The sequence below is a fragment of the Anas acuta genome, chromosome 7, assembly GCF_963932015.1.
Source record: "Anas acuta chromosome 7, bAnaAcu1.1, whole genome shotgun sequence".
Lineage (NCBI taxonomy): Eukaryota > Metazoa > Chordata > Aves > Anseriformes > Anatidae > Anas > Anas acuta.
Window position 1 is genome coordinate 34,647,276 of NC_088985.1, and position 14,334 is coordinate 34,661,609.

General features: G+C 51.9%; 2 protein-coding genes across 3 annotated transcripts in view; one reads left to right on the plus strand and one right to left on the minus strand.

Moving 5' to 3' along the window:
- Window positions 1-829: 829 nt before the first annotated feature.
- NKX1-2 (NK1 homeobox 2) lies at window positions 830-3,652 on the minus strand. Its single transcript, XM_068688526.1, has 2 exons — window positions 3,304-3,652; window positions 830-2,433 (listed from the first exon to the last, which is right to left on the minus strand). The coding sequence occupies exons 1-2, from the start codon at window positions 3,536-3,538 to the stop codon at window positions 1,874-1,876; spliced, it is 795 nt and encodes a 264-aa protein (XP_068544627.1). The 5' UTR covers window positions 3,539-3,652; the 3' UTR covers window positions 830-1,873.
- A 2,646-nt stretch (window positions 3,653-6,298) lies between these two features.
- LHPP (phospholysine phosphohistidine inorganic pyrophosphate phosphatase) overlaps window positions 6,299-14,334 on the plus strand; it is a 63,150-nt gene continuing 55,114 nt past the window's right edge. The window contains exon 1 of one of the 2 annotated variants that reach the window (XM_068689106.1): window positions 6,299-6,466. In XM_068689106.1, the coding sequence (XP_068545207.1) occupies window positions 6,321-6,466 (146 nt within the window). In that variant the 5' untranslated portion in view covers window positions 6,299-6,320. The remainder of the gene's footprint in view (window positions 6,467-14,334) is intronic. The other variant, XM_068689105.1, reaches the window with a different exon arrangement.

Genomic DNA, 14,334 nt, shown 5'->3' on the forward strand with positions numbered 1-14,334 from the left:
AATGGGTACTCGGTGGGGCACCTCCAGAAGTGTGACTGCTGCGACAGGCACAATCCTGACAGCGTGGTGCTGGGCAGCAATGGTTATTTCCAGGGCCGAATTTTACATCACAGCATTGTAAGGCACCACGCCTCTAACTAGAAACCAGAGGTGCAGGAGGAGAGGAGGGGTGCGAGCAGCTTTGGTGGCCACGAGGGCCGCGGTCCCATTGCCATGCCCCACTCTTGCAGTGCAGAGGTGCAGGTAACACAAAGGGGGATATGTTTTATGACATTAATTGTCAGAGACCCTTTTCCTGCAGGGCTTGGGCTCCTGTTTTAGGTCTGTTGGCCAGACACGGGCCACTGGCAGCGTTGCACCCCGTAATGACCCCGGCTTTTGCAACTCCAACTGAAGTCCAATTAGAGTTAAAAAGTGACTTTAACTAACCTGCCAGTAAGTACACTCCTACAGCAGTTATGCCTGCCAAAGTCACGACCTGAAGCCAGCCTCGGGTTTCATTAGTAGCAATCCATGTAATTGGGAAGACACTGGCTACCTTCTCTTAGGGCTGCAGTGTCTTGGCTGAGCCGACCCCAGGACTGTATTTTTGGGGCTCCCACCTCAGCCCCAAAAACTGAAGGGTGCTGATGATGCTGGCAGGGGGTCCCAGGGAGCCCCTCTCACCACCCAACCCCAAGGAGCTGGGTGCCCGGACACCCACTCACAGGGCAGACACAGCTTTGCCTGAGCACAATTAAAACCACTTCAACACAGAATAATTTAAAAAACAAACAAACAAACAAACAAACCTTTTTATTTAGACAAACACAAGAAGAGATGGACAGGATTTACGAGCTAAGATTTTTGGTTGGAGAGCCAATGTGTACTTTAAAGCAGCATGAGACCGAGGGGATACCCTCCGGAGCAGCGTGTTGCAATAATTTATGAAACCACACGAGACGGATTTTTTTTTTAAACCCAATCACTTCCCGGCCACTCGGGGAGGGATCAGCCCCCAGCCAGAATTCCTCTTCATTCCGGTGCTTGTAACGATGAAGATGAAATATGATTTTCCTTCCTAAGAAACGCTCCAAAAAGGAAACAAGGAAAAGCCCGTGTTTCTCTGTTATGGAAAATAGGTCTCTGCATGCGGGAGATTTCTGCGTTTCACTTATTTTCTACCACAAATGCCCCGTTTTTAAAGAAATGAATAATGCAATCATTTTCTCTGATTTATGTTGGCGTTTCTGCCTCATTCGGCGCTAACGCTGTTCCTACAGCACCCGTTCTCTGCGAGGGGAGCGATCTCTAGGCATCTCATCTAAACCCTTTGAAGTCAACGGGGATGGGCTGAAAAGAAAGGCGCGGGGGCGCCGCGTGTTAGCAGCAATCGAAACCTTCCCAGCAACCTTCCCACTGACCCCGCAGATCTCACACTCCTTGCCCGCTGGCACGGAGCTGCGCTCCCCTACCCCTCTGGCCAAAAGAAAACCCCCTCCTCTGCCGGGTGCTGAGTCCACGGCTCACAGTTTTTAGGTCCGATGGGAGAAGTGGTGTAAAAAACCTTGTGCACACTGGGCACCGCCAGGTCTAGGGGCAACAGCCGAGGTTTGGGGCCGTCTTGGCTCGCTCGCTCGCATCCCCGGGAGCCGGGTGGGAGGCAGCAGGGTCCCGGTGGTGGTGATGAGTTCAGCAGCTCCTGGGTTTTCCAGCTCCAAGGCGTGTGCCGGCGACGAGGAATGGTTTAAAAAGAAACTTGGCGAAGGCTCTGGGAGGAACCGGCACATGGCTAGAGGCTCGCCAGCTCCATCCCAACGCCTCCAAGCGCATGGGGAGCGCACCCGGGAGCCCAGAGACGGTGGCACCCCCGAGGTGCGCTTTGTGGAGGACCTCAGAGGTGCGGGCCGTAGAAGGGCCCGAGGTACGCGGGCCCCAAAAAGGGGGCGAAGGGGCCGGCGGCCAGCGGGAAGGGCGAGGAGGCCGGGAAGAGGAGCTCGGCGGCGGCGAAGGGGGGCAGAGTCCGGCCGGGGGGCGCAGAGGGGCGCACCGGGGGGCTCGGGGGGCCGCGGGTGGAGGCGGTGCTGGGGGGCGCTGGGGCGGCCGAGCCGTCGGGGGGGGCCGGGTGCTGCTTCTTCCACTTGGTGCGGCGGTTCTGGAACCAGATCTTCACCTGCGTCTCGGTGAGGCTGAGCGACAGAGCCAGGTTGAGGCGCTCGCACACCGAGAGGTAGCGGGTGGCTCGGAATTTGTTCTCCAGGGCCACCAGCTGCTCGTAGGTGAAAGCCGTCCGGGCTCGCCGGGGTTTGGAGCAGCTCGCTTCGGCTCGGCGCCTCCTCCCTCCCCGCGGAGAGCCCGGCTCCTCCGGGGCTGCGGGACCGGGAGCGGGGCCGGGGGTCGTGCCGGCAGCTCCCGGGCTCTCCTCGGCCGCTGCCTCGGCTCCGCTGTCCGCATCTGCGGGGAGACGGCGGAGATCGTCAGGGGGCAGCGGCGGGGGTGGGCAGCATCCCCTGCGCCCCCCCGACGGCACCCGGCGGGGACGGGCGATGTCCTGGGACCGGGGGGGATGGAGCCCGCCCGGCACCGTCCCTTTAGCCGGGGGGGGCATGGGGAGAGGTGTGGGTATGGGTGGCTTACCAATTAAAAGAGAAGTTATTAAAGTCCCCTTCTGAAGCGAAATAAATCCCCCTCCCCGCTCTCCTTCTCCTCCTCCTTCCCCCCCCCCAACCCCCCCCATCCCCGTGCTAATGGAGTTTCAGATTTGCGAGGGCCGGATCGATAGATGTCATCTATTAAAGGTAAGTTTTAATCGAACAATATTAGGATCAGGCCGGGGGAAGGAGGTTTGAAGTGGGTACCTGCAAGCTGCGGGCGGGAGATAGGCGGGAGCCAGTAATAGGATATCGATCAATGGGAGCCGAGGCATCCTCCGCCGGGGACGGGCTGAGCAATCCCCGGGGGGACGCCAGGACCAAAGGGGGGGGGCTGGAACCGGGTCCGGGATCGGGTCGGGGCTCGGGACCCCCCTCCCTGCCCCGCTAAGGGCTCGGGGGGCTGCGCTGCCCGGAGCCGGGGGCGAGTCGGGGCTCCCCGGGACGCCCCCTCCTCTCTCGGGGTGCGGAGCTGGGGGGGTCCCGGCTTGAACCAGCGGGGCCAGGGGGGCTCAGCTCGCTCCTCCCCATCTCCGACACACCGAGGAGGAGGCAGGAAACCCCAAAAACCCCCTCTCCGCTATCCCCACCCTCTCCGGGCTCGGGGGATGCTCGTCCCGTGGCCGGCACCTGCTCGGGGGCGAGGGGAGGAACTGGGGGCGCGTTTCCCTACCAGCCTCTTGGAGCTTGTCCCAGGCGCTCCCCAGGCGAGCAGCTCCCGTTCCCACTTCAACTCTGGCCAAACTTTTCTCCTGCTCGCCCCGGCTCCCCCCCGCCGCCGCCTCCGCCTCCGCCTGGTTGCGCCGGGTGAATTTCTGAGGATCCAGGATGTCGAGGATGGAGAAGGAGGAGATCCTATGCGGGGCGTGGGGGGGCTCCTTGGCCCCTCCGTCCAGGCATTGCGGCATCCCCCGCTCCTCTCCGCCTTATGGGGGGGGGGGACCCGGAGCCGCCGCCGCCGTCGCCGCCGCCTCCCGCAGCCGCCGGCGGGGCGCTGGAGCCTCGGAGCGAGAGCAGCGGGGAGGAGAAGCCGGGCGGAGGGGCCGGCGGCGGGGTGGGGGCAGAGGAGGGGGCAGAGCAGCCATTGGCAAGCAGCCCCGAGCCCCCCTCCCCGCCGCCGAGCTCCGCGGGGGCGCAGCGAGCGCCGCCTTCCCCCGCCGAGGGGCTCCGGGGGGAGCGGGGGGAGCCCCGAGCCCGGGGACGTCCCCCCCTGAGCCCCCGGGGGTCGCGGAGGGGATGGGGGAAAGGAGAGAGCCCCTCCGGTTGAGGGTCCGAAGGGGATGTCTGGAGCATCTTCGGTTTCTTAGGGGCAGCTCGGGGCTGCTCGGGTCGCACCCTCGGCCCTAAATCCTGCAGCTCAGCCCCGGTGTGGGCAGGGAAACTGAGGCACTGCGAGCGTGCCCTGCTGCCCCTGTTCCTTTTGCTGATTTAGGGCTGGCAGCAGCAGGTCAGGTCTCTCCACCCTGCTCCTCGGGCACTTCTGGTCACCCACGTTTCTTAGAAACTTGCTGGCAACCTATTTCTGTACCACTGTGGCTTTCCAAGGGGATGCTGTTCCCTCTCCTTAGCATTTCTGCTTGTTGTTGGGGCTCTGAGGTGTGGGCAAGGGCTTTGTTCAGCAAGGAGAGGCACAGGAAGGTAATGCTTCTGTCTGTCCGTCCATCTGTCTGTGGGAATGTGCTTCTGCTTTTACTCGAGGAGGAGGTGAAGGCCGTGGCCCTCCTCATATTTGCAGGTGTCTCAGTTTCAGTTCCCTGAGATGAAAGTCAGTGACTTTCGAGGTAAAAATTAGGCACAGCTCAACGGGAACAGGTGCCTCAGAACGGGAATAGGGAGCAGAACTGGGCTTTCTACCTGTCACTGCAAAGGAACAGGAATTAGGGTAATGGGGAGCTGGAAGAGGAGATGAAGATGTGCAGGGAGATGCGATTGCAATTAGCTGCTCTGGTCAATTACATGGTGGCAGCATCCAGGGACCCATTCAGTGCTGGGCTCTGGCATGGGACAGCACACGGATTGAGAAGAGAAGGGATCCCTGTCCCGGGGAGTTCACTCGGTGAGGCTGCACACCTATAGAGCTTAGTTTGGGGGATGCATCCTGCATGAAAATGAAGCCAGTGGGGAGCTGGAAGGCACTGCTGGGTGCTGGCAGAGAGTTGGTTGTGCATTCAGCGTTACCTGAGGTACAGAAGGAGGGAAGGGGAGGGGAACAGTTACAGTTTTTGGACAGCACACCTCAAACGGGACCTCAAATAAAGACAGTGGGTGTGAAATCTAAAAGTATTTTCCTGTTCATATTTTTGAAACTGGATTCTTTTTGTTTGCCACAATGCTAGTTTCAAACTACATGGAAAAATCATAGCTATTGTGATATGGTAAATAGGTGTGTGGCTCACTTTGCTTTAAGGATGCTTGTCAGCCTTTGAGGCGCTGGAAATTTTTCTTATTTGGAAGGAAAAAATATAATCTGATCTGTGTGAGACTACAAATATTCCTGTTTGAGCTACCGCTGCTGCAAGAGCTTAGAAGGTAAATTGTAGTGTTGGGATTAATTTGTGAGCTAGCAGACATCTTCTTCAAATATCATCAGGTTAACACGTGCATAGAGGCTGACCTACAAACATACATGCCCATGGAAAGGCGCCCAGAAAAAGCAGACGTTCATGGATTGGTTTTAGCAGTCTGTTTGAAGTTGGTCCGTTTTCCAGCTCGAGCATTAAAATTCAGGCTGAGTGCTGTCTTTAAATTGCTTTGATGCTAGGTGGGTTTCAACCCTGACCTGTCCTGACGGCAAGTGATGGCTGTAACAAGCTGCGGATCAATATTCATAGCGGGTGTCCGGGACTGATAACACTATCCAAGACAATGTTCACTATCAGCGCGGACAGCTGAGATATTGCACTATTAGTGATGTTGTTTTAAATAACCCGATCCATTTCTGGGTCTATTTAATGAATTTCACAGTTTAGATATTATCTTTAAGGAGAAGCCAAAGGCTATTCCAGACGCCGTGATGCAAATCAATGCTGCCAAGGCTCCTCGGCTTTCCTTAAAACAAAGTGCCTGTGATTCCGCCACAGCTCCTGATGGATTCCGCGCTATTGATAGTATTAGCAATAAGGCGGCGTTCGGACTTTATCAGGGGATAAAACAGTATTGTCTGCAGAGCTGGAACAGCGCTGATAGGATCTTATCCATGATGGGAGAACATTTTGGGCGGTTTTGCCCATAATTCGCCAATTCTTGTGCTTGGTGCTGCTGGGGGGCGCGGGGCACACGTGAGGTGGCACCACCGGGGCTGGCACAGCGCTGATCGTGCTTTGGGCATGGGGAGCTGGCTCTGTGGGGCTTTTTGGGGCTTGGTGGGCCAGTTGGGTGCTTTGGGGACTGTTTTTTTTTGTTTGTTTTAGACGTGTGGGGCTCTGAGGCGCTCAGCCGCAGCCCTCGGGGGTCTCACCCCACGCCTCCCTGTGGAAGGGGAGCTCTGCCAAGGGAAGCTCGGGCCTCACCGCCCCTTCCCCACGGACAGACCCGTGGCAAAGCCCAGGATAACCCCAGGAAGGTCTGGGACGCCTCAAAATACACCAAAAACGCCTCAAAAGCCCCCCAAAACCGGGCTCCAACAACGGGACTCCATTGCCCGGCGGCCCGCGGGGCGGGCTGAGGCGGGGCCAAGATGGCGGCGCCAAGATGGCGGCCCAAGATGGCGGCGCCAAGATGGCGGCCTGGGCGAGGGGTGTGAGGGGGCTGCTGCTGGATATCAGCGGGGTGCTCTACGATAGCGGCGGCAGCGGCGGCGGGGTGCCCATCGCCGGCTCGGCGGAGGCGGTGCGGAAGTAAGCGGGGCCCTGCCGGGCCGGCCGAGGGCCGTGGGGGGAGCTGAGGGATGCGGGAAGCGAGTGCTGAGCACCGCGGGGTTGCACCAGCGTGAGGCGAGCTCCGCGCCTGGTGCTGCTGAGGGGCTCGGAGAGCCGGCACTAAAGCACCACTGCACGGCCCGGGGCCGCTAAGGTGTTTTTTTAACGCTAAACAGTGTTTAAGTGTTGACATTGTGATGGGTAAGAGCCGCCAAGGGTCGTGTCTCGGGGACCGCCGTGCACCGAGACACCTGTGAGGAGTGCTTGACCCAGCAGGAAAAGGAACAGTGAGAAATGCTGAAATCACTGAAAATACTCACACGAGTCTAGTTGAGCATGCACCTAAATGCTGGAACTGAGAAACTGAGATGGAAAAGTCAGAACTGTTAAAGAGCCACATGCACTGCTAATACAAGAAATCTTTGCGGCATTTTACTTTTTTTATTAGACCCCTGTTCACGTTTCTTGAAATACACATAGCAGGCACATGCAATGCAAATAGACAAATCTGTTTTTTTCTGCACGGTCTGATTTTGCAGCACTGCCAGAAAGCAGCGTTTGAGGCAAGTTTAAGGTTTGTTGAGGCTCTGCAGCCCCACTGTGGGGTCCGCTGGCACTGGCAGCCTCAGAGGGAGCTGTGGTGTCAGGCAGGCTGGCGGTGAAGTCAGTGACACAAGGAAGGGGAAAAAGTGGCTTTTGTAAAGACCTGGTATTAAAATCCTGTGCTTTGTGGGTTTTCCATGAGTTGCTTCTGTCTCCGTTCCTCTGTGTTCTCTGTACACAGCATCACAGCATGGTATCTGTCCTGGTGCTTTTCTGTAGCCATGCTACAGGTTCTGGATTCAGAACAGACCCTAGGAGAAAAAGATGGTAATAAAATAAAAGCTTTTGTTTCCCCTGAAGTGTAGAGCAGCCTATTTGCTGACTGTAAAGAGGCAGGTGCTTCTGGGTGCGACCTCTGCCAGGGTTAAACTTCCCTGGTTTCCCTTCTCATCTCGCTGAAATCCTCCTGGTGACATTATTTCCCTGCCCGTGAAGGAGCTCCTGCTCTCCCTCGTGCAGCATCCTGTCACCTCCCTGTGGCAGCACTCTGTCACATCTCGTTGAGTGGCACTTTCTGGTTATTTTGCTGGGCTCCTGGGTGCTGCGGTGGTTCCCCTCTGCAGGAGGAAGAAGAGGGGCCCCGGAGATTGTTGTAGCCCAACAAACATCCCGTGCACAGGCAGAAAACTGGCGTGGGCTGGGGTCACCCACTCAGGAGGTTGTGGCTGCTCACAGCGTGGTCAAAGCTGTGTGTTCAGCAACGCCTGCTCAGGTACACATGCCCACAGCCCTTCAGTAAGGTTGCAAGAGTCAAAGATTAATTTTGCTTTATTTTCTCCATCATCTGCAGTGCCCTTTGTCCTGCAGAGAAGCTGCGTGGTTCCTTCTGCCAGAAACTTTCTGCGTGTCTGCGACAAAATGATTCTGTTGCCCTATGGCTCGTTGCCCCCTTGGTAAAATTGGGGTTTTACTTCTTTGTGTCTTTAGACTGTGAGCGCTTCGGGGGCCTCTCTCTTGGGCTGAGTTCATGCAGTGCTTAGCACAGGGCAGCCCTGATTGTAGCTGAGGCATTCAGGCATGGCCATAATAAACATAAATAACAACAGCCATATAATTACTGTCTGCAAGCAGATCTCTTCTTTATAAACCAGGACGTACTTAATAATATCTGTATCACAGATCCCCAGATGTTTTTGACATATTGTTTGTTTCTCCTGGGTTTTTAAACTTTATTTTTGGTCAGGTTGCAGACTGTTATTTCCTGTCACTGCATTTGCTGAAACTTCCCATATGGAGGCAACATAAACTGCAGTTTAACTCAGGGCAATGCCAGAAATGCGCTGTTGAAACAACAGGAAAGCTCTGGCCTTGGGCTAAATGCAAAATATTAATGGCTTTCTCGTGAAATACTGGAAACATCTAGCCCTCATTGCTGTTAGGGGGTTCTGCATCTCAGCAGCTAATTCGACCTGGCTGCTCGCCTGATGTAGCTGGGGCTTCAGGGCACCTTTGAGGAGGGTTGGGAGATGCTGGGAGAGGAGATCTGAGTTGGTTTGGGCAGGGTTTGGTGAGTGGGGATGGGGACAGCACGGTGCCTGCATGTGCAGGTCCTGTTTCTGGGACAACACAATTGAGTACTGAAAAGCACTAAGAAGGGGGGAAAAAAAGTGTATTTTGTTTAGGTCATTCGATGTAAGTGGTTAAGAATAATCATTTTCCTTGGGTAGAGTCAAACAGCCTTATTTATCTGCCTATTAGGTTGGTAATTGTTCTAGCTCGCACCATTTAAAATCTTTATTTGCTCATTATCCCATTACCAGGTGATCATTAGTATTTGTGTCTGCCTCATGGTACAGCTCGGTGGTTCCCTGCAAATGGGGCAAACCTAAAAGTGGCTCTCTCTTAATTAATGCATTTTTGTATCAATTAGAAAGTCATAAATGCAGATAGCTAGGAAGCTTGTAACTGATTCAGATTGATAGGATCTTTTGCGAAGAAACATACCTAAAATTTCTTAGTGCATATCTATTCTAAATGTCAGGTGTAACTTAAATGCCATTTTGATAATTCACCCTATGGATATGGACTCTCATAAAGAGACGGCTGACCTGTTGCATTCAGATTGTCTTCCTGCATCATCTCCCACAGCATTACAGCAATTAGCTTCATGTAACAATGTATACTGTGCACCAATAAAAACCATAAGTAAATATTTTCATTTGCTATAGGCTTCATAGGACTGAAGTCATTTCAGCTCTTCTAAAACTGTATTTGCTGCGTTACTTTTCTTGTGTTCTGCCAAATTCTGCTATGCAGGGATTTCAGTTAGCGTTTGAGAAAGCAGCAGTGTAATTTTTGCCAGCAGAATTTGGTCTGCTTTATATTTAGGATGGCTGCAGGCGGTCGCTTCTCTCGTTTCTTTTTGTTTTTAGCTAGCAGTACAGTCAGATGGAGCGGAACAATCATGGAAGAAGCCGATGGACTCTGAAATGCCCTGATCAAGATGTCATTCAGTAATACTCTGTACCTTAGCGATCCCCCGAAGGAATAGGTCAGTAGTCACTACCCGAGTTGGTATTACTTGCGATGAAAAGAGTAGTGCATCATTTCTCACTAGTGCACCTGCATCTCTGATAATTTTTACCCACAAAATACTTTAGGATTCAACATACACTGGAAGGAAGTTGGTGAATCAGAAAAAGGTGAGCCATAGAAGGATTTGTTGTACAAAGCAGATGTCCTTCTGCTCTTAACTACCACTACAGTGGATCTGGATCCTCCTGAATACTTGGCCAAACCATGGCAGATATGCACCCTTGTGGCTAAGGACATTAGCACCAGAGTTTTAACCTGGAATCCAGGGTATCAAAAATGTTATTAAACTCCCTAGAGACTGCTGCTGTTAATTTTGAGTGGGGAAAATGGAGCTGCAGGGGACTAGAAAATTGAGAAAATTGCTTGATAGGATAATTTGGCCCTTTAAAACTTTCAACCCACAGCATTTCCTGATTGTTTAGCTTGCTGGGACATACATGTTATTGTTATTTATTTATTTATTTGTTAAGTCTTTGTAAGAGTTGAATAAAGCATGTCTCTTCCGAGCGTGTGCGGATAGCTGGCAGACAGCACAGTGGTGTTTGTAGCAGATGAGAGAGCCCATCGGTGACTTAAAGACTTCTGTTGGAGCCAGCCTTAACAGTGCCTCTGGCCGTGCTCTTGTTCCCTTAATTGATTTACACAGCATTGACATGAGGTGAGCCATTCGCTTTTTATCTCCCAAATAGTAGGGAGCTGGTCTCTTCCAAGACAGAAGGTGGTTAAAGAGCCATAAAAGATGCCCAGCCTGAGCTTTGTTATTTGCATTTACAGCTGGGTGCTGATAGTGTGTCCATTAGCATATCCATATGAAAAGCACGCAGTGGTTGGACATTTACAACATCCTGTTGTTCGGCCAGGATTGGGCATCTGTGAGCACAGCCTTCCTCCACCTCTTGAAAAGAGCAGCGGAAATCTGGGGCGCGGGGAGGCTGTGGAGCAGCTGGACGGCCGTGTTAAAACCAGGTACCTGGAGAGGCGAACAAGGCGAAGATTGTGAGGAGAACAAGCGGAACGGGGACTGTAAAGCAATTCAGCGTGCGGGGGTTCGGGTGGGACAGTTGTGGGTTTACAAAGAGCCATCTGAAGGGTGTGTGGGAGCAGGAGTAAGAAATCTTTGTTGCAGCAGAAGATGACCCAAGCGTGGCTCAGCGTGCTGCAGACGTGCAAAGTTTCCACATCTACTACACGTGGCAGCAAAGGAGTCCTTGAAAGAGGCTTTCAAATAAACTGTACAAACTCCGGGGTAAATATTCATTTGCTTGTCTTTACGCTTAATTCTGTTAGCAGATTTTATCCACGGATCCCAAAGGAGGCTGAGTGTTATCACCTGCCCTTTCTGGGTGAAGCTGCAGAGACGCAAAAGGATGAAAAAGTTCTGTGTAGTCGTGCAGCTGTTCACAGGCAGAGCCAGAAGCAGAGCCAGGAATGGATCCTCAGTGGCTATAAAGTTGTTCGTAGCTGCACAGCAGTCTGTGGCCCCAGATTTCTTAGAGCACTGGACTTTGCAAACCTGTGTTTTCTTCCCTAATCAGCAGTGTTCATTATTATTTTAACAATATCTGTCCCCAAAAATGTAGATATTCCAAGGAAGTGCTGCCTCTGGAAGTTGCATGAATGTGCAAAAAGTGCTTGCACTTTTGGAGTTTAAACATCATTAACCTCTGGGGTCTTCAGCTATTTACTGTCCATCAGCACAAGTATGTGGCATACAAATATTTTCCAATAAGAATAATAGAAGATATTACTGTGATACCCACTGAGCAACAGCACTTGTTCTTCTACCAGCTCATATAAATACCAATGAATCCTGGAATGGATAAGCAGCCCTTCGCCTCACTCTGTGCTTTAGAACTTGAGTCATGTCTCAGTTTACCACTGCCGTATTGTTTGATTTATTTATTTTTTCCCTGTCTTTCATGTTTGGTGAACTCAGTCTGGAGTCTTAAGAATCCAGCCCAATTCTTTGCATATCCTCACCAGTATCACCATTACTTAGGCCTAAAGGTCTTCATTAAAGTTGCCCTGTCTTTGCAGGTGATGAGCTGGAAGGAGTAGCTCTTAGCTCTGCTGCTGCTTCCAAGTGCAGCAAAAGGTGCAAGAGTCAGCTGAGAGATTCAGCGAGTATCTAAGGAAGATCAGCTGTATTTTCCTTGCCTTGGGGCAGCTTATACCTGCACGTGTTTGTGCCATAACAGTGGATCACTTCCAGATTAAAACCACGCTAAATTTGCTGGAATGCAGTTTGTTCTTTGAACTATTGCCATGAAATAGTATGGCACTCTCTGAAGTAGTGTGCAAAGCATGTGAAAGTGAGTTCTTTCTTGATTAAAATAAAATAAAATAGACTAAATGAAACCTTTTGACAATTATTTTTTTTTCTAGACCTAGAATCAGTTATTTACCAACAGATGATATTTGTATACAGAGTAAAAGTATGATGATGATAGCTTGGTTTTGACTGAGCTTTCATTGAAATAATTAGTAGCTTCAAAGGCAAAATAACTGCTTTTTGGCAAAGAATTAAAGCTATTGGAGCTTTTGCTCCAATGAAAATGTTTCATGAGTCCATGAAAATGTTTTTCTTAATGCAACTAAATGTATTCCAGACATGTTCACGCTATCTGAACCCCCAAAAGCTCTGATTTTTTTTTTATTCTTCACAACTCCCAAGTGGAGAATTACCAAGTATTTTAAGCCTACCAGTTTACTTTTGTTCCAAGATTGTGTAGGCCAGCCAGCCAGTGTAAGATGATGTGGAAGCCCTCATTCAGTTCCTGCTGTATGGTTGAAATCTGCTAGTTGGAATATTTTAAGCTAATTTGTTAATCTGTAGCAGTTAAATGCATTTTGTATGCGTGTGCTTGTATTTCGCTCTGTGCTTCCTTCCTACAGATTCCCTTCAAATTATTTCTAAATTCTAATTTCACTTATTTCCACATTTCAGTGTTGGGGCATATCGTTGTCTACACATCAGTGCCCTGTTCAGGCAGGTGGAATATGATTTATACTATCAAGTAACTTGTCCTCCAAACCTGTTGGATGACGATGCCAGGCTCTCGGGCTTCTGCCTCTTGCAGGACGAGGCTTTCTGTCACCCTGCCCACGAGCACAGGAGCCTGCTGGCTGCCACCCAGCCCTCCTGGTGGGACAAACCCTGGCTGCAACTCGGGGTGGGTGGTTGGTGAGGGGATGTATGAAGTTTAGCCTCATGCCACATCCGTAGTTTCTTCTGCCGTTTGCAAGACAACGTGAATTTAGGGAGTGATGGCTTTCAGTCTGGATCCTAGGGCTGTTTCTCTTCCCGCTGGTGTCACAACCTCTGCGTCGTCGAAAAGAACAGCTTTTGTGTTTTATATGCCCAAAGTCTGCCCGTAAAGGTTGGCAAGGGCAGTTGGTTGTCTGCACAAGGTCAGCCAGGATGTCTAATAATTGTCCTAACACTTTACCTGTTATGGAACAATAATGAGAGTTTTTTCATTATTTTCGGGTGAGTGAACCTGGCAGATGCTGACAGCCAGCAGATGTGTAAAGTTCGAGGTGATTTGTAAGGGACCGGCTCATCTGACGCACGGTAATTGCACTGCGGGACATTGTCACTCAGCGTCTTGTCCCGCTCCGGCAGGATGAGGTAAAGGTCAGTTCAAAGAGCCGAGGGACGGTGCTGGGCTGAAATTAAAAACCTCATCTCCGTATCTCCGACCTCCGTACCCTCACCACATGCCTGGTGCTGAGCGGGAGCCCCCAGCTCTGGATTTAGGGATCCTGTGGGCGACCAAATGGGTGTTTCAGTACGGAGCAGGCTTAAATCCCTCCTGTGGTGAGGCTTAGAAACTCTCCTCAGCCACCTGTTGGGGTTTTAGTCCCGCCTGTTTATGATTTGGGGCCTGGAAGTTGTTTGGGATGCTTTGCTCAGTGCCCATGTGGTGGGATCGGTGCCATGACGGGCACACGGGGCCTGCCCAGCGGCACCGGGGTGTCCATGAGCCTCAGGAGCATGGGGTGAAGCACGGTCCCGTACGTTCCCCACAGCTGCTAGCACCAGGTGTAGCAGGACCCTGCTCATCCGTGCCTTACACCGTGCACACCGGTTGCTGCGACAGCTCAGAAGCTGAGGGCTTGCTGTGAAGAGTTGCCTCGCTTTGCCAGGCCTCTCATCTCTGCTAGGCAGACCTTCAGGTTGCCTCTTTCAGCTTAGCAAAGCCTGGCCATGAAAACTGAAGGAGAGTTTTGCTATAAACATGAGTGGATCCAGGATTTCCCCTACATGGAGCTGTCGTTCAGAGCTCTCCCTGTTTCTTTAAGCCCCGAGTTAATGGTTGTTTGCCGACAGGGATGGTCTGCGGGCTCTGGTCACGGTCTGTGTGCTGAGCACTGAGGGGTGGAGTGGTCCTGGCGTGTGTGTAATCGTACTGTTGTGTAAGGATTTGGCAGAAACCTAGCAGAGGGGTTTTTTTGTGTGTTTTTTTTTAGAGATTCCAACTTTGAAGGCACAGGCGAGTTCTCATTGAAAAGGTGTTTTTCTAGAAATAACTCTTCTTTGTAGAGTAAGGAGTTTTTCTGTCGATTTTCTTTTGTTTAGTGTTCCAGGGTACTACTCGGAGTTGTTTCAGCCAAAGAACAATTTTCTGACCAACCTGGCTGATTTTTTTCTGGACCTATGACTAACTTACTGAGCTCTTTTGTTGAGGCGACAGTTGCTGGTGCTC